Consider the following 24844-nt stretch of genomic DNA (forward strand, 5'->3'; position numbering starts at 1 on the left):
ACGACGGACGACGACGGACAAAAGGCGATCGCAATAGGTCACTTGAGACTTTGTCTCAGGTGACCTAAAAATGTGTCTTCAGGGTGAATGAGTTTAGCAACTTAACAGCAGAAAAGGTAGATTTGAAAATTTGGAGTTATATATTTGTTTACCTAAATTGCTACCACAGTTTTATCAACTCCAGGTCATCAATTTAATGGCAACGGTGTTGATTAACCATAAATGTATCCAGTTATGCTACCTTCCATTTAATTTTGATTGGTTAAAATCCTGATCTAGGGAAGGAGATAGTTTGAAGTTTATCACAATTTGACCTCCATTACAGCTATTTATTTACAATGTAGTACCAAAATGGATACTAAATTTAACAAATGGTTAGGTATTAAATACTTAGAATATATTTAACTCAATCAATGCCAAACTATTTTATTTCTATATTAACAACTCTTTTTGACCCGCTTGTAGAGCGTGGGGGTCTTGTTGTGGGAGGAAACCAGGGTACCCGGAGAAAACCCATGTGGTTGGGCAGGTGACCTAATACCATTTCACGTCTGATAGGGAGTCAAACCTAGCTATCCACTGCGCCAACCAACCACCCACACAATTAGTCAGGTCACTTGCTTAGAAAAGTAGGCTAGGCAAATATGGGTATTTTTGAAACATGTCAATAAAAGTGTATGTATATGCAAGTACATTTGTATCTGACAAATCATGTATTTCTTTGTTAAGTATCTTCATGTAAATATACAAGTACATACACACCGAAGTATACATGATCAATTATAAACTACAAGTATATCCTGTATGATTAACAAATACAGGAAGTCATGTGTTTCCTAAGTTAAACTAGAATACTGACAGGTCAGTAAGGGCCCCGTCTTGTGGCAATATATCCCCATAATCATCAAGAAGCAATCTGCCCATATAGTTGAGCTTGACGTTTGACATTTGGACTTGAAAAAGAATCGCAAGGAAGCAAAATATACATTCTACATGTACTATAGTGTGAGTCTTGTTTCCTTCCACCTCCATATTTGCTGGGCTAACATGAATGTAAATAACGGTGCAATACTCATTTGTTAGCTTTGATTTGTTTTATTTCATCTTATATACCTCCTCCATCAAGAGCCAGGGTCAAAGTCAGAGATCCACTTTGTCTTTGACCTTTGGACTCAAATGACCTTGACCATTAAACCAGTGACCCTGATCGTTGGTCAGTTGACTTATTCTTTAATTCAGACCAACTTTGCTTCATATCATAACAAAATGTTCATCAGTGAAAAATACAAAACTTGACCTTTACCCTTTGGACCCCGTAACCTGAACCTGAGGTCAGTTGACTCTGTGTTAAGTTCAGAACAAGTTTGCTACATAATAACATAAAAAGATACAATAATTGATCTTGACATTGACCTTAAGTCAGTTGACTCCTTTTTAAATTCGGACCAACTTTGCTTCATAATGTCATAATAAAATGTTCACAAGTGAAAAGATACAAAATTTAACCTTGACCTTTGACCCAATGACCTTGACCTTTGGTCATTTAACTCCTTGTTTAATTCTGATCAACTTTGCTTCATCATGTCATAACAAAATGTTCATCAGTGAAAAGATGCAAAATTTGACCTTGACCTTTGAATCTCATGACCTTAACCTTTGACCTCAATTTTTTCCTCAGTTTGTCTCTTTGTTTAATTCATAACAACTTTGCTTCATAATGTCATAAAATGCTCATTAGTGAAAAGCTACAAAATTTGACCTTGACCCCTGACCCGATGACCTTGACCTTTGGTCAGTTGACTCCTTGTTTAATTCTGATCAACTTTGCTTCATCATGTCATAACAAAATGTTCATCAGTGAAAAGATGCAAAATTTGACCTTGACCTTTGAATCTCATGACCTTAACCTTTGACCTCAATTTTTTCCTCAGTGTGTCTCTTTGTTTAATTCATAATAACTTTGCTTCATCATGTCATAACAAAATGTTCATCAGTGAAAAGATGCAAAATTTGACCTTGACCTTTGGACCTAATGACCTTGACCTTTGACCTTGACTTTTTATCTCAATGTGTATTTATGTGAACTGAACATCTTGACCAAGTTTCATGTACGTCTGTCAATAAATACCATAGTTATCAGCCAGGAACAAAATTTGTGGACGGACAGACAGACAGACAGACAGACATACAGACAGAGTGCAAAGTATAGGGCACCCATATATCTGATACGGGGCCCTAATTAAAACATGTGGTTTTATTTGAAATAAATTGTATTTTCACAGCGCACTAACCTAATTTGACATGAATACTGATCTGTGTTGTGCGTCTCCAGTGAAGCAGTGCAGTAACATGTCCCATTACATGTGGTGCATAAGATGTTCGTGATGACCCTAATATTGTGTTAGATGTGTTCCCGATATTGTCAGCCCCTTATTCCTAATAAGTTACATGCAAAAAGATAAGAAATTAGTACTGAAGTATGACAAGAGAGCTTATTTATATTTCTTACTTACCACATTCCAATTAATAAATAAATCTTTGCAATGTTAGAGATGAAAGTTTAATTAGGGTAACACTGGTTATAAGAACAGGTAGAGACAGGTAAAGCTCTGTGTTAGATACAGAACCATACTATTACCTACACATACAGATGTGTATGAACACCTCACGTCTCTTCCTAGCCTCAATAGAATTCCTCATTCTACTATTACATCACAGATTTAGTGTTTTACCTTATTTAGGTATTTTATCATAACGGCTGTGAATCATCTCTATTATAAACTTCTGAAGTATAGACCATTGCTCATCAATGTGATCATTTAGTTTCTCACAATTCCAGGTGTGGTATGAAATGCAATGTTTTACAACACCCAAAGTATCCATATTTGAAAAAAATATACAAATCTTTTTTCAGACATTGTATTTCTAACGTATCACATTTCCTGTCCTTGTAAAAGCATGAATTAACACCATGGTTGAATTCCCATCTTTTACCTTGAACATAGATGGCTCAGAAAGTGCCTTTATCACAGGTACAAAAGGACAGGCTACCATTGTAGATGGAAGGATGTTATTGGATATGTAACAGGTCTGTTTGAAGTGTCATACACACAGACAGTATCACGCTAGCTTTGGACAACAAAGTTTTACACCTACACTGGGTACATAACCTAACACTAGCCTATACACTGGTATACCGTAAACATCCTAAACAACCATACAGGTAAACATCTGATAGAACATTAATCAAAACATTAATAATGATGTATATATAGATAAAGGTAAACATTATATATATAGAAGTATAGGAAAAACAACCTTAGTTCCATGTGTCAAAAAGTTTGACATGGATATGTCTTATAATATGGCAATAATTATACTGAGACTGAATTATACTGTTCCAAGTGTTGCTCATGCGCATATGAAAAGAAAAATGGTGCAAAATGATATGGCCCAGACACAGCTCCAAGATCATCAGATGCTAAAGCTTCACAACCTTGTCCTTGGAGATATGACCATAAGGTAAACGTGGAACCAACATATGGGTCACTATCAGCAAAACGCTTAAAATTAAAGCCTTCACACATTTAAAGATGTTGATACTCTCTGACCTTAGGTCAAGGTCATGACACACTGTTCGATTATGTACAACAATCCTCTTATGTTAGACACAGATTCAAGAAAGAATCAAGTAATGTGTTGAACATGACATTGTGAATAGTCTGAAGATGTTGATGCCCCATGACATTGACCTAGGTGAAATGACCATGGAGCAAGTTCATGACACACCCCTCGGTTATGGAAAACAATTTTGTACATTACATGTACATAGAAACTGACAGTGGCGGATTTTTGGGGGCTTCAGGAAAAAAAACCCCTGAACATTTTCTTTAAAAATGATGTATTTTACCAATTTCCCCACATGGAAACCCCCCTGAAAATTTGGAAACCCTCCCAGATAGGTCTCTGGATCCGCCACTGGAAAGTAAATCTTCATCTAATCTGATGGCGAGTACCATATACATATTGTAAGTAAATGACCATAAGGACTATAGTACTGAAAGTGGATACTTCCGAGTTCTCATCACTAAATCTATTTCCTCAGCAATTTCAAATTGACCAGGTCAGTGACAATATGTTAGTGTCTAACAATGTAAGGTTTAAAACAAGTTAAATGTTAACAGAGTCAATGACAAAATTTAATGTCAGTGAGTTACAGGCATTGTCATGACTGACCAACACTTTACCAAGTCCATATCCTTGTTCAGCTGGATCTTAATAACCTGTAACACATGACTAACAGGATACTTGTATTCATCAGTGTAAACCACAACTGTAGTCAGCCCTGCTGGATGATTGACGTACTAGATTTATGTATTACTCTTACTTTTGTGTCATATGTTTTATATTTTATTTCAGTATTTCTATTCATGTCACCTATAATCTCACTGTAGCACAAGCTGTCACTCTCTAATTCTCAGAACACTTGTACATACAAACAGTCCTGGAGGATCATGAGTAACCAAATCTTCTCCTGTTTTAGACTTGTATTGCAGGTGTCACCACTTCTCTCCCTGCCAGAGGACAACATGAGAGTGAAAAGAAGTACTCTACCCAGACCATACAATGACCACAACTGGACAGACCAAACAATAACCACATCTAGATAGAAAGGCTTGTTTAAGGACTTAAGTGAACAGATTTCACTGACAGGATTGTTGTTTATTTACACCTGAATGGGCGCGGCAATTCCAGGCACCTCCCACTTGGTCTCGACACACAGTATTGTGATAACATCAATGGATTAGTCTCACTCCCTGTAAACTGTAAACCATGGTTTGGAAATAGCTGGAATTTCAATGCATCCGGTATGGCTATATATAGTATATATTAATTCTCACAAATTACATCAAGCTTTCACTTCAAATATTGAAGATAAAACAAATTCAGAATTATATATATATAATTAGTAATTCAGTCATAATTGTAAATAAAACAATTAAGAATGCTAAAATATTTTCAAAGACTTTTCACACCAATCTAAGCATAATGCATCACAGGTAATTATTTACAAATCAAACTTACTAGACTAAGTGCAAAAATGAAGCAAGGGAATGTATTGAACATAATTATATACATGCCCAGTCTCCTTATTTTGTAGGGAAATTCATACACCTAGCTTTTAATGCTTAATTTTCACTAAAGAAATTGGCATCAATCTTTTCATCTTGCTTTTGTATGATACAATTAACTACCTTAAATCAGTACACCTTAAACTATTGCCAAATACCTATAGTTAATTTAAAAGGTTGACTAATACTGTACAATTCATATCAACAATCAGAACTTCCCAATGAACAAAGGTACAATGTTATATTTAATATTTCATGCACACACTAAATCCTGAAACAGCTTCTGCTTGTTAATACAATGACATAGCAATATACCCTGACAACAAGTCTTCTCTTATCTAAATAACAAAGTTACCTTTAGTAAATTTTGAAACTTTGCCAATTTTATCAGTCATCTGCATTTATATAAATGTCCAGTTAAAAATTATTATCATGTGTCTTTTGCAGAAGATAGATACCCTGGTGAGGGCAATGATACTATTGATAAATAATCAATAAAGTTAAAATGACACGTTCTGAGTCAATGATCACCTACTGACTTTCATGCGCATGCATTTACAGGGAGTGATTATTTTACCTGCACAGGTAAACTAGGACAGCCCAGCTGAATAGACCCGCCATATTGTATGTTGTGTGTTACAGGTATTTCACATGACTCACCTGTTGGATTGGGATGTAACAGTACTATACCTGGAAGGTGTGTTTACATAGAACTAAAGACTTTCAATAACTGGTAATATGTTGTACCTGCAAGAGTATGAACAAAACCCAACAGTATGAAGATGGAGAAATGACAAGATAAAACTTTCAGGTGAGGACCTAGGCTGTGAAGTGATACCTATTTAAAAAGAAAATCTATCGCAACTTTGAAAAAGTCTTAGAAAGGTGTGCCAGTTTAACTTCTTGTAGAATCTTAATTCAAAATTGTTTTGAAAATTGGTAAATACCTAAGGGTATATGCATCATACCTGACAAACTAGTTTTCCATTTCTATATAAATTTACATCTTTATCATTGTTATTGTTTGGAATGCTGGAGAGTCAGACAAGAGAAAGAATTCTAAGTTTCACTTATGTGACAGTGAACCTATTTGTATACGTGTAACAGAAGTCCATTTACTTGGAACTGTTTACTCTTTACAAAATGGTAGAGGGTAGTAGGGAGATTATTATAATGAAATTCACCATTGAGATAGGTATGTCAATTATGTATGGTATATCATTGTATACACCAAGAGAAAGTCTGAAATAGCACTATAATCCTCATGATTGAATACTTCAAACACGAAGGTCAAAATTACAGTTTCAAAAAAATGTGTGCTTGTTTTTTAAATCAAAAACCACCAATTTAAGGATAACGATCTATACACCCATCAACCTGAACATGTGTGGATGTTTATTTCGTAATTTTTATATTAATTTCCGAAATATATTTTCGAATATTTATCACATATTTGATGTTTTCACTGTTTATTGGTAAACTTCAATAACGAAAAAAGACTCAATATACCTAACTCTTTGTAATCGATACCAGCCTTAGATTTATTTCTGCACTTTAGAACAAAAATGTCAGCCCCACCCCTCCATTGTTTTTCATCACAGCAATCTGAAATGCCATTATTGTATCAGATGAAAGTAAAAGAAGTATCAATGTGTCATCAATAAAAAAAAACATTAAAAATTATACAAAGTGTCTGTGAGCCAAATCACATAGTGTGATTAAAGGCATATTAATATGTAAATACTCCCTGGTTCTAATCCAGTTTTTGGCTGTTCTCTCTGAGATTAGGATAACTAAGTGAAGTTAACAATATAAGCTGAACATTGTAAACTGTTTCCTTTTACATTAAACTTGACATTAGTATCCCTATTTTGAAAGAAGCAGAATTTATTACACCTTCCTTCAATTAAGTTCATAAAACAACTAAAACCCTGACATTTTACATTTCTGTTTTGTAAAATACTCTGGGGTCAATGAAGTTATTACTTTCTAGAAATATTTGTGTTTCTGCCATGCTGTTTCTCTCCATGGGTGCTATAATTGGACTCGTGTAAGGATAATGAACAACCCTATTCTATGTATTATATCATTATTGGTTGAAAATATCACAATATACATGCTATATGATATGTGTCTGCAAACATAAACAAGAAAAATGTGAATATCACTGACACACCCATCCCCACCTCTTCCCCCTAAAAATTCTACTTACACAAGTTGAATACATATAACATCCTATATCAACATTAACAATGCCATCATTGTTTAATAAGTAACTGATAAGCATGCATGTAATACTTTCTGTATCTTGTTGTTGTAGGAAATCAAAGAAAAGAAAACTGAAGAAAGCACCACAGAAATAGTTCCGAACAAAAATGCTAGCTCTAGAGACTGCCACGTTGTTGTTACTGATGGTAAGCATGGCGACCGTGGAGGCTCAGTGTCCCATCAGTCTCTGTTCCTGTTCACCGAGCAAAGAGAACCCAGCACTACAGGTTATTGACTGTCGAAATAAAGGTTTCATAGAGGTACCAAATATAATGGTATCAACAGTCCCCGAAGCCTTTTATGAACTGACTTTGGCGGGGAACATGATCACCTCCATCCCAAATGGAGCATTCTCAAATATAACTGTCAATGTGTTGGATTTATCAGACAACAGACTTGCACAGATTTCTGATAATGCATTTCAAGGATTGGAGTCTTCGCTGACCATACTTAAGCTTGGAGGAGACAAAACAGCAACTAATCCCCCGAGCCTCTCTTACACTTTTCTCACGAGCTTGGTGGAACTTTTGGAGTTAGACTTGAGGTACTTCCGTTTAACAACCATTGACCAAAACACTTTTCCTAGGCTAACAAAGTTAAATGCATTGAAGCTTCAAACAATGAAAATACAGAGCATTTTAGAAAATGGATTTCAGGACAAATTTCCTGTACTAAAAAAATTGGAAATAGTAGGGAATACGATGATGGGGAATGTTCCTGTGTCTGCATTGCGGTTCCTTACAACATTGAATCACTTAACCCTGCAACAGAACAACATATCTTACGTTGCCTTTGCTTCATTTGAGACACTTACAAATCTTGTCGTGTTAGACCTGTCCCACAATGAAATCACCACCCTGGGGACGGACTGTTTCAAAGGACTGTATTCCAAATTAGAGTTCCTCAGCTTATTCCTAAATAAGCTTGACCAGACCCAGCTACAACCTATCTACACACAAAACTGGACGGTGCTTGAACAACTCAACATTGCAAACAACATGGTGACTGATATACCAACTGGATTCTTTTTAAAAATGCAGTCTTTAGCTTACTTGAATCTGAATGATAACAAGCTCACAACAATCAAAACAACATATTTTACAGCCTTACCAAGCATTCATCAAATAGATCTAAACTACAATCCTATTGCAGCTATAGAAGATGGGTCTTTCTCTCAGGTTCCCACACTGAAGCAGTTGGACATGGAACACTTCAATAGTATCAATCCGTCTCAGCGAATCAATTTTACCACTGCTTCTGTAAGAGGCCTGGAAAACTCACTGGAGAGACTGAACCTCATGCAGACCTTGTTGATGCAGGACGAGGCTTGGAAGGCTATCAAAACACTGACAAGGCTGACCCAGCTAGTTCTACATGGCTCTGGTCTTACAGCTATTCCACATCTTGTGTTCAGTGATCACGTGCACCTTTTTTACCTTGACTTGAGTAATAACCAAATAAGTGTTGTACAACAAGAAACACTTCATGGACTGCAAGATGTACTGCAAACACTTGACCTCCAGCACAACCGCATACCTTCCATAGATGAGTGTGTGTTAAAAGGCTTCAATGCTCTCTCGCTGCTGTATCTCAATGACAACCCTACCCACTGTAACTGTACTATGAAGTGGTTGAAAGACTTAAATAACAGTCCTCCACCCGATTCCTACAGAAATGATGTGCTGTGTGTTACTCCAGCCAGCCTAGTCAACAGGAATCTGTTTGACCTCAATGACACGGATTTAGGTTGTGCCGGGTATGTGGCTCCGACCTGTCCCGATTTATCAGTCACAACAACCCCAGCACCACCTCCAACAACAACACCTGTCCCCACCCTTCCCCTCCCAACCCTGACCTCTATCATTACTGAGAATACAAAGGACAGCATTGCCATATCCTGGAACATCAATGACCTGCAGCTGATCTCTGGGTTTAGGGTAAGCTATACAAGTGCAGGAGTCACCCAAGAAATCCCACTCTCTGACAAGAATCGACAGTCATACACCATTACATCACTGTCTCCTGATACTTCCTACAGGGTGTGTGTTCATGTCGTCCTCACAGATATCACTCGAGCTCCTGTTGAGAGTTGTCATGACATTACTACACTTATGGATCTACCCACCCTGACGGCTGGCATTGCTAGCACGACAACGACTACCATGAAACTGACATGGATCATAAGTAATTCACCCCTGGTCACTGGTTTTTCCTTGACCTACTACAAGTTTGGTACTATAAACAGTCAAGTCGAGGTACCACTGGACTCATCCATGAGAGAACTCACCATTGAAGGCCTCCAAGCTGATAACAAGTACGAAGTGTGTCTAAAAGTACTCCTGACGGTTTCTGGGATTGTGATTAAATGTGATATTGCCAACACAAAAATAGAGTCGATGGTTGGGCCAGGAGGTAAGACAGATGATACTGGGCCCAATGGTGGAGTTATAGCTGGGGCTGTGGTAGGATGTGTGGTGGCTGTGGTGATCATTGTTGCCATCCTGTATATTCTATTTATCAGGAAGGGAAGTCCAAAGCAGCCACTGCCAACTGTACAACAAACATCCTTCAGCACTGCCGGCTTCCCAACAACAGATCATGCCAGACGCTTCGTAAAAAGCAAGCCTGCACAAAATGGAGGAGGAAAGGACATTCAGGTGATCTCCAGCGGCAAAATGGACCAAGACGATGCCAGTCGTATATCGGGAGGAAGTTATCAGTTTCTAAATGAAGGACAAGTGACACTACAGCCTATCCCATTCAACAAAAGGGCTGGTGCTAATGGATCGAGTCTTGATTATGTGCCACCAAGTAAACATAAATACGCTAACGTTGGCTATAACAGCTCCCCAAACCCTCCTTCAAAAAATAAACATTCTTACACGAACGCCCCACAACCCCCAAAGGGAAGCAGAAGTGTATACACAAACGATATAGATAAGCGACCACTACCTACGGAACCACAAAAAGATGAATCCGGATTTACAAATAAAGGTTTTAAATCTGAAATGCAACCTAATTCTCCAACTTCACCAGCAACCCCAAATGTATACCATGAAATCCCTATCTGAAAATGGACAGGGTGTTGAAAGTGTCTACTTACTCGAGAGCTTTAAACGGGGCCCACCAGGTGTGGAATCTGGTGCTGTTTTGATGCTGTGATGGCATGTGTACTACAATGGCTGGCTATCTCCGCTAGACTGACAGTAACCAAGTCCTTGTACTCGCCCTATACTTGTGACTCTTCGAGCATCACTGGAGTAGTAAGATTTCCAGTATATATATATTTATATACTAGCTAGCAGACTTTTATCTACAAATATCTACAAGAGATAGCATGTATCTGGATACTTCCTGTGGATTATCTGAAAGTGTACATATTCTATCAGGGACATCACATTCCTTCCATATATGGATATACATAACTTCATCCAGAATATACATAATCTCATCCAGGGATGAACCAATGGAAATGTGAAGAAGCGTTATCGTTGTCAGCGTAAAATGTGCTATTCCACTTCCTCGGGTAGAGAACCTATGATTCATTGGTGTGTGCCCTATTTGTATGGATTACACTGAAATGTACCCAGTATTTGTACCCTTACTGATACAGTATGCAGTATTCATGAGGAATGGATTACATTGGTGGGTTAACGAGGTTCACGAGGAACTATATGGATTACATTGGTGGGTTCACGAGGAACTATATGGATTGCATTGAAGGAACCCTACTTACACTGGTGTGTTCCCTGTTTGTACCCTAAATGGTACAGTAGGTGTTTCACAGGGAACCGTGGATAAGGTTGGTTTGTACCCTATGTGTACCATAACAGGTACAGTGGGAGACATTAACAGGGAACCGTGGATTAGGTTGGTTTGTACCCTATGTGTACCATAAAAGGTACAGTGGGAGACATTAACAGAGAACCATGGATTAGGTTGGTTTGTACCCTATGTGTACCATAACAGGTACAGTGGGAGACATTCATGAAGTACTATAGATTACAGTGGTGCATACCCCAGCTGTACCCTAACAGGTACATTAAGGGACATTAACAGGGAACTATGGATTACATTGGTGTTTTCACTGGGAACTACAGATTACATTAATATGTGCCCTCCCCATTCTCCAACTGTCCTAAACTTAATCGTTACATGGTCTGGCCATCAAATACTTAGATGTACGTAATATAGAACATTTAGTTCTCAAAGATGTCATTATTATGATATCTATAAAAACCTGTGATAGTTATTCGGATGTGCTGTTGTATGTTTAATGTATTGTTTAAATACTAAAATCACTTTACAGAAACCTTTCATAAGTAAAAACAATGAAAATGCTGTTCCAAATAACTGAAATTGATAAAAAAAAATCAAAAAAATCAACAAAAGTTACTTCAGATGAAAACATGAAAATGTTATAATTTAAAAAATATATACCGAGAATATATTATCAGGAGATAATTTGACAAATTTGGTTCTTTGACAAAATTTCTGTTGACAGTCTGCAGTCATAGGTATTATATGCCAGGCTATATCTAACCATGTGCAGGGCACATCATTCGTATATACATGTACAACACTTGTACATATGTGATCTCAGAAAGCTGAAACTGTTTTATGTGTAAATATCCATATATTAGTGCTATAACAATGATATTGATCTATATGAGAGCTTTATTTCTATCTGGTGACTTTGTGTATACATGTGAATATAAAGTTAAATATATTCAGAAATATTTACATCTATTGTTTAATATATTATGTAAATAAGCACTGTACAAAAGTTGAACTCAAACAAGTTAGTGTTTAACTTGTGTTGCTGAGTAAATCAGAAACATGAGGTATATGTGACATTAACAAATATTTAAAAATCAAAATAACAGTACATCCTAAAACAGAGGTGAGACAGCTTTCTCGTGTATTGAGCTATGAAGTTATATATATGTACAGGAACGTACATGCCTGCTATATTTGAAGAGATGAAATACTCTTTAAAAATTATGATATTAATCCATTCTTACTTTGTTGGTTACATTTTATACCTTGACTTGTTATATAGTATTCACGCATGCATTGAACATCAATGAAAATCCTAAAATACAGTTTGAAAATGTGCCTTTATATCAGTCCATCCAAGTGTTGAAGTGTTCTACTATCAAGATGTTATTTTATACATTGCAGACAAGATTTTTCAATATATCTGTTTATGATGAACAGTTGTAACTCTTATGCACAGAAAGAATGAGTTAAAAAACTGAAAACTTGTACCCTTTTTTTTCTCCAAAGTATACTTACAAGCAACGAAATTGAAAGTAGAAAATATCTTGAGAATCACAGTTACATGTAAAACTAACATGTGGACAAAATGGCAGATCTTTGTTAACTGTAACGGTCAAGTTAACTGTAACGGTCAAGTTTATTGATGTCCAGCACTGTGTATTGATATCAAATAGAAATATTTTTTTATATATTCCCTGAAAATAATATTTTTGGAATTCAATATGTCCACATCATCTTAATATGTGTTGTTGCTGTTGATATTATTTTTGCCACATATTTCATTCCCTGACAAAGATTCACAAAACCATTACAGAAATGTACTGTACACCAGGTACCTATATATATATTCAGATTGAATTAGAACACCTTTAACATATACCTACACAGTACTTGTTGCCAGTAAATTGTTTACAAGGCCAAGATATTTTGTATGATGTACTGTGCATGGTTATTATGATATCTGTAAAATCAGCTTTCAATCTGTTTGATTACATACATGTATATTATTATTTGTATGCCATATTTACATGTTAATTGATTGGTCACACACAGGTAGGTCTGTCAATGACCAGACAGCTGCTGCCCTGTGGGAATCGCCTGGGGTGGGCTGTGACCAACAGGTTTACACCTATAGAACGCAATAGGTCTCTATCACAGCTACAGTCATTGGTAGACAGTTGGCATGGAACCACCATCATGTAGGTGTTAGGACATGGCAGATGATTTCTTAATGTAAAATAACTCTAGAATTACCAGCACAACATTTCAATTAGTTAATTTATAGAATGGGAACCCTGGGATAAATATCAATTCACACAACAATATGGCAATGTATTACAAACTTTCAAAGCTAGGCATAATTTCTACTTATAAAATGTGTTAGATTGTAGAGACAAGGTTATACATACCAATTGTATGACGAGAAGCAGTGAAAACTCATGTAGCCCTTAGCTATGGCAATTTATAACTGGATGTAAGAACATATCAACAGTACTGAAATAAACAATTACCAGTCCAAGGTATGGACTCATAAACATGTACAGTGTACAGGTAAATCATAATATGTGTATGTTTGTCCTGTTGAATATTATTATTAAAATTGCTTTATCATGTATGATCCAAATATAAATATGTATACATACATGTGACTCTACACCAGGTCAATTGTGATATAAATCAGGTTTTGTAAGTGGTTGTGAAAGGTTCATGTGCTAATAGATAATTAACATTGATTTATACCTTAACTGAGCTTTACAGCTTCCCTCCTTGCCACCCCACAAAAACTTGCAAAATGCATGTAAACAATGAAATAGTTCACTCTTTTTCGTTACCTTACAATAACGCTCCAATGTGACTTATATTAACGACCTGATTACGAACCTTATTAGGAAACTTGTTGCTTGAGATGCATGTATGATATGAGCTATGATACATGACAAACCATTCAAACTACATCAATTGTTATTTAAGACATTAACATAGTGTTAACTTAACCTTCCTATGTATTTTTACGTAGATGTGTGTGTATTGTTTATGCACAGTTAAACACTACTTGAAACCAAATGTAGATTTGACATGAGTTGTTATACTTGTTAATTCATTTACCAGGTGTGTTATACTCGTTAATTCATTTACCAGGTGTGTTATACTCGTTAATTCATTTACCAGGCGTGTTATACTCGTTAATTACTTGTTGCATTGTAATTTATAACACTAAACAGTGAAACTATTGTAATTAAGGTAGAGAGATTCTGTAAAGCTACTTTAGTTAATTCATGCTTTTTTCTGTATACTTATACAAGAGTTACAGTTACAGGTTAAAGTTCTCCTTAGGGAGTTTTGAATTTATTACCAATAACATTGCAGAAAGTATCAGCATGACAAATATCACAACCTTAAATAGCACAGTGGATAATTAACATCCCTACTTTATAATAAAGGCTCTTGGTACCAAAATAATGTGACAAGAGGTGTTTTTTTGTGAAAAAGAAAACTATGTACACTGTATTTGTTCTATATATTATGTACACTGTATTTGTTCTATATATTATGCTTTGCTATACTATGAAAGCAACTCCAAGTAAAAATAAAATGTCATACACGCCGGAACTCTTCTTTGTTCAAGATACAAAACTGAGCACTAGGCTCTCTACCTTAAATGAATAAACCTACAATTACATGTACAGTATCTGCTTGTAAATTATACCCTATTCATCTTCAAAGGATCATGTTCCAGTCCCCTGTCATTTTTGCAGGTATATATATAGCATGGTAAGGTTTATACTTAATATGTACATGTCATAATAATAAATCTACCTGAGAGTTTGTATTTAAACAGACATATCGAAGAACTACATTTAAAAAATTCTTTTTAAAATATTTTGATACTTTCCAATCATGTTTCTTATTTGTATCCTGAGTAACTTGGACTGAATTGATTAATTACTGTATATTTAAGGATAGCAAAAAAATCAATGATTTTCCAATATGTAATCTCATTAATCTTACAATTATCTTTCCAATACAAATAGTTTACATTGACAATTAATCGGTAAGAGAAAAGCGAAGGTGTTAACAAGATATTTACATGTCATTTCCCCCATCATTGTATTTGATGTGGCTGACACACTGACAGTAATACCCATTGTAAATGTTTATCATTACTTCATAATTTATCTGAATTGGAAGACATGGACATACGGTATATGGAAATTATATGTCATCCACTTTATATTGTGATCCTTTTTATATTTAAATTCTATGAATTTTTAGTACATGATAAATAAACGGTATAAAAAAGTATGGAAATTAGTTTTTTTTCTTTCTTTACTACACAGATATAAGATATGGGTACCATCTGGGTCATAATCTTGGACTCATGACACTGGTGTATTTGTATAATGGGTTGGTTTGAACAGTTGGATGCATGCCTAAATCCCCACTACAAGCCACCCATTACATCCTGAGCTGTGTACACACTTTAAGTCATTCAAACCACAAGTATCAATGAATCCTTCAGTTTAATTCATGAAATTTGTCAGAAAGCATGTATTTCCGGAGAAATCCCTAGAGTCGGTGGTTAACTAATGAGAAGAGACCTATCCCAGGTCATAAAATGTCCAATTACACTGGTAATTTACATCCACTACTAGCTTATAACGGGTCACATCCGAGATATTTATAGGTACAAATCCAGCTGGACCGTTTGCTACTTAATTAAGTCACCTGTGCCTTGACCATTACCTGTGATGAAGTACATGTATGTCAGGTAAATGCTACATCCCTGTTTACCTGTACATATAGTTCAAGCTGTGATTGTGACTGTGGGGTCATTAGCTAGACTGAGGTCGAACACGGTGCTTTCTGTCATGTCGCTAGTGTCAGTGAAATCTGTCTGCTCGATGACAGCGAAATCTGTCTGGTCAATAAAAAGCAGAACAAGGACAATGATTCTTTTCATTATAGACAGATTTTCGGACTTCACAATGTTCACTTTACATCTAAATCTCTGGTGATAGCAGTTGGACAGTGAACAATTCACATAAAAACTCTATTTGACTGAGATGAAGATCTAACTGTAGACATTCAGGTTTCACTATAAGGTCTGAAACAGATAGGTTTCTAACTTGTTGAATCTGCGCATAAATTAAAGCTACAATGCACCAGCTGGACCCAGATCAAGGTCTTGTTCAATTCACATAGAAATCTAGACTATGGTGTAAAATTTGGACTGCAGTGATGAAGGTCTGGTCTTGACAGGTTTCACTTTATTCGGTGAATGATTTTATAACCACAGAAATAGAACCCTGTCACGATATCAGAAGTGTGACATCTTTACTTATTATAGATTTGTGAACTTTCTAAATCCATGATTCTGAAATTGATGCTTTCTAAATCCATGATTCTGAAATTGAAGTATACTAAATCCATGATTCTGAAATTGAAGCGTACTAAATCCATGATTCTGAAATTGAAGCGTACACTTTGTACTTTCACTTTCATAAATACACACCTACTTATAGTAGCTCACTTAATGCTCCATCTGTCAAGATAACATGCTGGAATATATATATACTGTGATTTTATATCTAGGGATCTATACATTGTGAAAAGTGCTAAATACGACTATGCTTGCAGTATATATGTCTAAACCTGCCCAGGTACTGCACATTTTGGGAGTAACAGTATATGCCATCAAGACAAATCAGGATTTTTTAAACATCTACTGTATGTCTGGTATTATTTCTTTCATTGACATAAGAATATCCCATGAGAAATATAAACTTGTTGCAGTTAAACAATATTAGAGAGAATATCAAAGAAAAAAACGCTTTTACATGTGTATATTGTAACGACAGGAAACGACTTAACACACTTCTGTTAATACTTGTGAATACTTGACAATGAGATCAGACCATAAACTTTTCCAGAGAAGTGTATTTATTTAGTTTAAACCTCGAGCTAGCTAACACACCTGTGTGATTACCTGGGCTCATAAATGAAGCATGATGACGCATTTAAGTTTGTGAGTTACAATCTTGACAGCGACATGCAACAGGTCAACAAAGGTAACATACCATAACAGACATATTTCAAGATGATACCAAAAAACGTCTCCCTCAGAGAAATATTATAGGCATTTAAACAGACATCTCATCAAACAAGAGGATACAAAAAAATGAATTTCCCATCAATTACACAGAATTTCTTGTTGCCAGCATTTAATGTGTGTAAATGATCAGAGAGATTAGAGCTATCAGAAATTGTATTCGTGTATTTGTGATAAGAATCAGCACAGTTTTTCTATCCTAGGGGCATTCTCCTGTGTACTGCCTGTATCTCATCTGGCAATGATGTAAATCATTACTACATCAGTTTCTCATTTCAAAAATGGAATACAAATCCTGAAAAAAGTTCCAATCTGAATTGATTTCTCGCCATGAAATTTTCACTTTTATCCTCATTCATCAATTTTATGAGAAATGTGAATTAATAAACAAATATACCAGTAATGAAATTCTACATAAAGTAGGTGAAGCTTTCGAGGTAGGAGTGAATGTTTACAGGTGCTTACCACTAATTTCACTTACAACACAAAATGTAAACAAACCACTTTACCGGAACCGTGTCTGAACTTCAACATTACAGTGTGGGTAAGATGTTTACCTGTGTATGACTTGATACCACAGGTACAAAAGGTATGTAAGGCAGTAACACATCTGACCACAGTTACAGACCCAGCACACACCCAGATTGGTGGGACTACCCAGAACCCATGTTGACTCATCCGCCATACAGAGTCTTACTATTACTTCATAGGTCAAGGGACATACGGGGTATGTGTATATCCGTATTATGATGAATAAACTTACATGTATATCTCTGGAGATTTTAGTAATCACAGGTGGGTGAGCACCGACGATTTCTAGAAACATGCTGTAAAACCTTAGTTAACTGGAAAATTATAGCATTTGATACATAGATGATACATCACAGATAATGAAATAAAATTAATTTCCCACTACACATTTAATCAGCAGAATTTGTTTATGACATCAGAATGCTTGAGATGTTTTCTTTATCTTGTGTTATGCAGTAACTTGGGTACCTTAAGGATGAGAGTACCAATACTTGGACTCTGATCCCCCAAAAAGATACTACACATGTACCTTCCTTTCCCCCGGCCTCCGTTCACAGAATTGTGTCCTGTTTTACCTCTTCATGATTGCTTTGTCACCCCTTAGGGTTTGATTAACCTGTAATCCACTAAGGTATGATTTCTCTGTCACCCCAAAGTTATGATTTCTCCGTAACCCCTTCAGGTATGACAGATATGACATCAAAGGAAACAATACAATGACGTCATCGGAACAACGAGATATGACATAAGAATCAGCTTTTGCTGGAAAAATTAGTCATACGTCAGTCACAGAATATTTGAAATTCCTGTTGTAGTAACAGGCTGACATTTTTTTTCAATGAATAATCATTCTTTGATCAGTTAGTCGTAATTAAATAAATGAATAATAATGATTTTCTTGAAAGCAATAAACTTAGTGAAATAAATATCATACATGTTTTGTAGTTGAGTACTTCAAAACTCTCAAGACAATTCACAGACTCAGAACGGTTTGTTTATATTTCATTATAAAAATATAAATCAACTATTAGATATGTCATGTCGCACAAGTGTCTGCCTATAAAACTTAATATTTATTATGGTCGTCTCCCTCACTAGAGGGTGATGACCAGAGGGATGTTGTGATATCATTTACATATGTAGGTGTCAGTGTCTCAAACTGTCACAAGAGTAAATTTCCCTCTGAACACATTTTCAGAAACACAAGCTTTGAAGAATATTTGCATCATCTTTACAGTTTGACAACAAAACAGCCACATCATCTCTGCAATTTCAAGCTTAGATGATATAGCCGGTATATTTTGACAAAAATAACAACAGTATGTCATATTAAGGTTTCATTGATTTAAATAGAACTGATGGAGACTGCTATATAAACTGGTGTACAGAACACCTATGATGTATTGACCGATATGCTGCCATGCTATACATAACTCCTATTGTACGTGTTGATACCTAATGTCAGTTTCCCATTGATCCACTCATATCAATACAGCCCCACCAGCTGCTGTGCTGGTCATATATTTTTTTCATAAATACTTCTTCATTACAGACTGACTTGATATTTATCTGATAAATCCTAATTCATGACCTGTGTAATCAGTCACCCAATATTTGTATTACTGATAAAACCATGCCGACCAGGTGTGAAACTAGCGATTATGTATGTCAACATACTGGTAACCATGGCTACTGGTAAACGGTTCCCATGAGTCATGTGTGGAGCTGACCTCAATACAACAGCTGGTCCTACTGTTTCTAAATCTTACAATAGGGGTTTTACCAGCACCTTGACCCCTGCCTAATACTGATATGATAGCAAGATGATTCAATGACTATTTTTAACTTGATGACACATGCCACGTACTTTGTACAAATGATTGATATATATGTAAAGGTAAACAAGCTTATCATAAAATCCCAGTCAAACACAGGTTTCAATTATTTTAAGCAGTAATGTATATGATAAACAGTGTTTTGTATAGTCAGTACCAACTGTAAATATATTTTTGAACCATGCATTTGAAAAAAAGGCAAAACAAAATATGGAAAGAACTTAAAATAATTTGGTGACTTTCTAAAAGACTTCAAAATTTCAACAACCAATGCAATATATTTGTAACGATAATTTCTTAAAAATTCTCACATAGATTAGTATGCTAGAATTGGATATGAAAGTAAGTCACACAAGTTTTCATACTTCTGTGGAAAAGACTGTTACGTGTGCATGTATTACTGATATCTTAAGATTGTAACAATGAGTAAGAAAAAAAAGATTGCAATATTTTCAGATTCGATAAGTATACCAATAACACAGGAGAGAAGGCCTGTAGCATTGTTAAACAGTCATGGTATTGTTTCACATAGTCTTTATATCTGAATACATATACTTATGATGCTCATATGCAAATTTTACCTAGAGATCAATAAATTGGACTACATCATTAGTGTCAACATGTGTACAGTCATCAGAGGGGAATGTCAGCAGCTGTTACTGGGGAAAACTGCCCCGCCCTTCCCTTAATTAATTCATTAGGCTTTCCAATCCATACATACCATGCATCATCTTTTTATCTTATTTTATACTTTCAGAATTTACAATTTATGATGCTACCTCAAATTATTCCTGGGTAAGCATGCTCACCTAATGTTGGAACTCACATTTTAACTATTTACACTGATATTTTATCATTCTTTCCCCCATCTTTTTTGTCATTAAAACTCCTAGCTGTGTACTAAACATAAGAACATACATTGCAAGCAAGTCTTTGTTACTATTTGAAAGTATCAAGAAGGAAAATGCAAGACCATCCAAATTCCTTCCATCTGAAAAGTTTGTCCGGGGCATATCTTTATACTATTTCACCTGGAGTAACAAGATTTGGTATGCAAATCCATCTTGGCATGGCAGAGTGTCATGTACAAGAAATAGGTCACTTTGACATATTGTTTGATCTTTGACCTCAACCTTTTAAAAAAGTTTGTCCAGGACATAATTTCTATACTATTTTACCTGAGGTTACCAGATTTGGTGTCTGACTAAAAGAAATTTTACAGGGAAAGGAAAGAAAGTTTGAATTTAGTTGCATCCTATGATGAAAGCAGCCCATTCTGATTATGATGCTTTTGATATATATACACCACTAAACTAATTGATCTTGCTGCACTCAGAAAAACTTGTGGATACAATCAAAATTTACTCAAACAACATAAAACATTATTTAACACAAAGAAAAGTTGATGTCTGGAATTGTCTTCTTAGGATGTTATTTAATTTTTATACATTTTTTTATATAAAGAAAAAGTTCTGGAAATTCTGGAAAGATATTTAATTTAAATATAATCACCCAGCTTTTATATAGGGTGCACCACAATGTATTTCATATTTTATTGCTGTGGATATAGAGACAGCAATGCCTGCTTAGATTAATACCAAATTATATATTTGAAGAACAGTAATTCTGATCAGTTCATCTAGAGTTCGGAGTCTCAGGTTTGAATCCTGGTCTGGCTGTTTTTCTTTCCTTTTACATTTTGCATCCAACTTAATATACCCATAGAAGGTGGTATATAGGGTATTGTGTTTTCGGTATCAAATATTTTGTTGAAGGGTGGTGGAACACTGTGGAACTGGGCTGGGTCGTTCCCTAGTGACCAGCAAGCTTAATTGGTTATAAAAGGGTCAGTCTAGGGACTTTGAAAGTCTCAGGTCTGGCCATTGCATTTTTCCTTTCCTGTTACATTTGGTACCAACTAAATATTTTATAACTATTTGGTTTCAACAATATTTATTTCATATATCATATATAAGAAGTACACAGGTTAATAGAAATATTGATAGGATCTGGCCACAAGATTTAAAATTTTATATAAAGCCATCTCCCTTGAGATGTAATTATATTAAAGAAGTACTACAACATACATTTAATTAATACACATAAACTGTTTAGATTAACAGTTTGTGATAATACTGACCATTTTATGTGATGAACCAAAAATTAAAAACAATACATAGGTAGGTATGATAGAAGAAAGGAAACAGTAATGAAGAGACCATGAACAGGTCCCAGCTAGCACTTAGAAACTACCTGACTCTAAAATGTACCTCTGTACCTGATCAAATATTAGTATGTTATCATCTTGAGACAGATTTGGGTCACCATAAATTAACCGTTCAGGGTTCAAACTAGAACACTGACAGGTCAGTAAGGGCCCTGTCTTGTGGCAATATACCCCCTATTATCATCAAGGAGCAATCTGCCCATATATCTGAGCTTGACGTTTGACATTTGGACTTTAAAAAGAATCAGAAGGAAGCAAAATATACATTTTACATGTACTATGATGTGAGTCTTGTTTCCTTCCACCTCCATTTTTGCTGGGCTAACAAAAATGTTAATACCGGTGCAATACTCATTTGTTAGCTTTGATTTGTTTTATTTCACCTTATATACCTCCTCCATCAAGAGCCAGGGTCAAAGTCAGAGATCCACTTTGTCTTTGACCTTTGGACCCAAATGACCTTGATCATTAACCCAGTGACCCCGAACTTTGGTCAGTTGACTTATTCTTTAATTCTGACCAACTTTGCTTCTTGACATCATAACAAAATGTTCATTAGTGAAAAGATGTAAAATTTGACCTTGACATTTGAACCTAATGACCTTGACCTTTGGTCAGTTGACCCCTTGTTTAATTCTGATCAACTTTTCTTCATAATGTCATAACAAAATATTCATCAGTGAAAAGATACAAATTTGACCTTGACCGTTGAATCTAATGACCTTGACCTTTGACCTTGATTTTTAACCTGAATGTGTTTCTTTGTTTAATTCCGAACAACTTTGCTTCATAATGTCATAGCGAAATATTAACCAGTGAAAAGCTACAAAATTTGACCTTGACCCCTGACCCGATGACCCTGACCTTTGGTCAGTTGACTCCTTGTTTAATTCTGATCAACTTTGCTTCATAATGTCATAACAAAATATTCATCAGTGAAAAGATGTAAAATTTGACCTTGACATTTGAACCTAAGGAACTTGACCTTTGAACTTGATTTTTTACCTCAATGTGTATTTTTGTGAACTGAACAAGTTTCATGTACATCGGTCAATAAATACCAAAGTTATCAGCCAGGAACAGAATTTGTGGACGGACAGACAGACAGACAGACAGACAGACAGAGTGATTACTATAGGGCATCACTATAGGGCCCTAATTAATATTTGAAGTACCTATAGTGTTCGTTCTAGCTTCGTTAAAGAGTCTACACTGCATCAAATAATGGGAAGGAGTTTCCCCCTGCCCGCATCTACATAGATCTGTGTCTGAAACACGATTATTATAACTATAGAAGGTGGTTTTAGGGTCTCATGTGTCTTTAGGCGCCCAACATTTTGATAAAGGAGGGAGGACTGTAGTAGAATGAGATGGGTCAAATATGCTGTCAACGTCATGGAAGCTTGTCCAGATCTATGGTAAGAATATATGATGATAGCACTAGTTTATGATAACAATGGTTGCATAGTGAATGTCGGTGTTGACTGTTAATATATTAGTGCAGTACTCCTCAAGGTGTTTCTATATATGAAGTTTGATAACTGTCAAACTCTTAGCATTAACCCTTTCACCCCTATGTAACTTTAGTAGGCTCTACCATGCATTGATCTGGGCGAGTCCATTATGGTCTACAGTGGTGAAAGGGTTAAGAGTATGGGAGTAAAAACTTAACACAAAGTATAACCGACACGTCATACAGACAGCTGCCAGAACGACAGAAAACACAAATAATGCCTCATCCACCATGTTGCAGGAACATAAACATATGCGTATAAAGTAGCATTCAATTGAAGGAGGGTAGCTGTATAGGTGACCAAAATCTAGATAAGAGTTTGCATAACCAAAGAAAGATCAAATTTGAATTTTATAAGGTCAATTTTATATGTGAATAATATCTTCTATAGCAATAAACCATGCTCTTTGCGCCCAGAATGAACTGATCAACATTAACCGATACAGCACAGGTTTACCTAGAAGCCATGATACATATATACTGTAATACAGTGATGGACATCAGGGTCCGTATTCATGAAACCGTTCTCATGCTCAAGCATGGATTTTGTGCTCAAGCCCAATTTCTTGTTTACGCTTTAAAAGTATAAACAAGCCTTATTTCGTCAATGATTTGGTAAAAAAATGAAGAGACTTAAGGCAAAATACTGTTTTCAATGTTAACATTTGACGTTTTGATCATTTGACATGAATTAATAGAGTTTCAAGAAAGTTGGTTTGAGCACAAAATCCATGCTTGAGCATGAGAACAGTTTCATGAATACGGACCCAGTTTGAGCATAAAATGAATGAGATATGTACACAATAACAAATTTTGAAATGAGTTATCAACTTCATAGCCTTGATATTTCCATAAGGGTTTACATACATGTCTGTAGCATGTATGGTTAATGCATGTAGTCGGCAGTAGTTATCTCCCTTTATCATATTTCGCATGCCTCCATAATGTATGATCCCTGACTTCTTCCACAGATGCTCTACCACTGAGTTAAAGGGATATTCCCTCTAGGGCGCAGCTAGAGGGTGACCATAATCCTATGTACAATTAAAATCTGCCACACATACATGTATGTTTGTATATTTTATAGCATTCAGATATCAACAGATAATCTACAGTAGCTAACAAACAAACAGTGACAACATGCTGTGACTTGTTATCTAAAATATTTATATAAAATATTTCTGAACTACATTAAACATACCAACATATTGTTGATTCTGCTTATTCATTACCTAACACCTGAGTAAACACTTTCCAGACATCCTTATTTAAGGAAGTGTAATTTGAGCCAAACTGTCCTGACTACCATGATTCCACTGTATATAATCTAACAAGCATGTACATTATGATGTTACTAACATTGTCATCTGACTGAATATTACTTGAAGATGGTATTGCGGGTGGTTGAGTGGTGCAGTCGATAACAAACTTGTCTTTCACAAAGGT

The 24844-nt window shown here is 35.6% G+C and overlaps 2 protein-coding genes and 1 long non-coding RNA gene across 5 annotated transcripts in view; 2 read left to right on the forward strand and 1 right to left on the reverse strand.

The window, feature by feature from the left end:
- Positions 1-24844, reverse strand: part of LOC110454351 (autophagy-related protein 2 homolog A-like) — a 69037-nt gene that overhangs the window by 32840 nt on the left and 11353 nt on the right. The window lies entirely within an intron of this gene.
- Positions 4418-13043, forward strand: LOC110454353 (leucine-rich repeat neuronal protein 1-like). Of its 2 annotated transcripts, XM_021503821.1 has the most exons (3): positions 4418-4868; positions 5775-5943; positions 7453-13043. In XM_021503821.1, the coding sequence occupies exon 3, from the start codon at positions 7508-7510 to the stop codon at positions 10469-10471; it is 2964 nt and encodes a 987-aa protein (XP_021359496.1). In that variant the 5' UTR covers positions 4418-4868; positions 5775-5943; positions 7453-7507; the 3' UTR covers positions 10472-13043. The 2 variants fall into 2 exon arrangements, with proteins under 2 accessions (XP_021359496.1, XP_021359495.1); XM_021503820.1 differs by lacking the exon at positions 4418-4868 and having other exon boundaries at positions 5738-5943.
- On the forward strand, positions 13753-15485 carry LOC110454354. The gene is made up of 2 exons (XR_002463368.1): positions 13753-14321; positions 14352-15485. It is a non-coding gene; the product is annotated as an uncharacterized LOC110454354 (long non-coding RNA).

Source organism: Mizuhopecten yessoensis, unplaced genomic scaffold, assembly GCF_002113885.1.
Source record: "Mizuhopecten yessoensis strain PY_sf001 unplaced genomic scaffold, ASM211388v2 scaffold7781, whole genome shotgun sequence".
In the NCBI taxonomy this organism is placed as follows: Eukaryota; Metazoa; Mollusca; class Bivalvia; order Pectinida; family Pectinidae; genus Mizuhopecten; species Mizuhopecten yessoensis.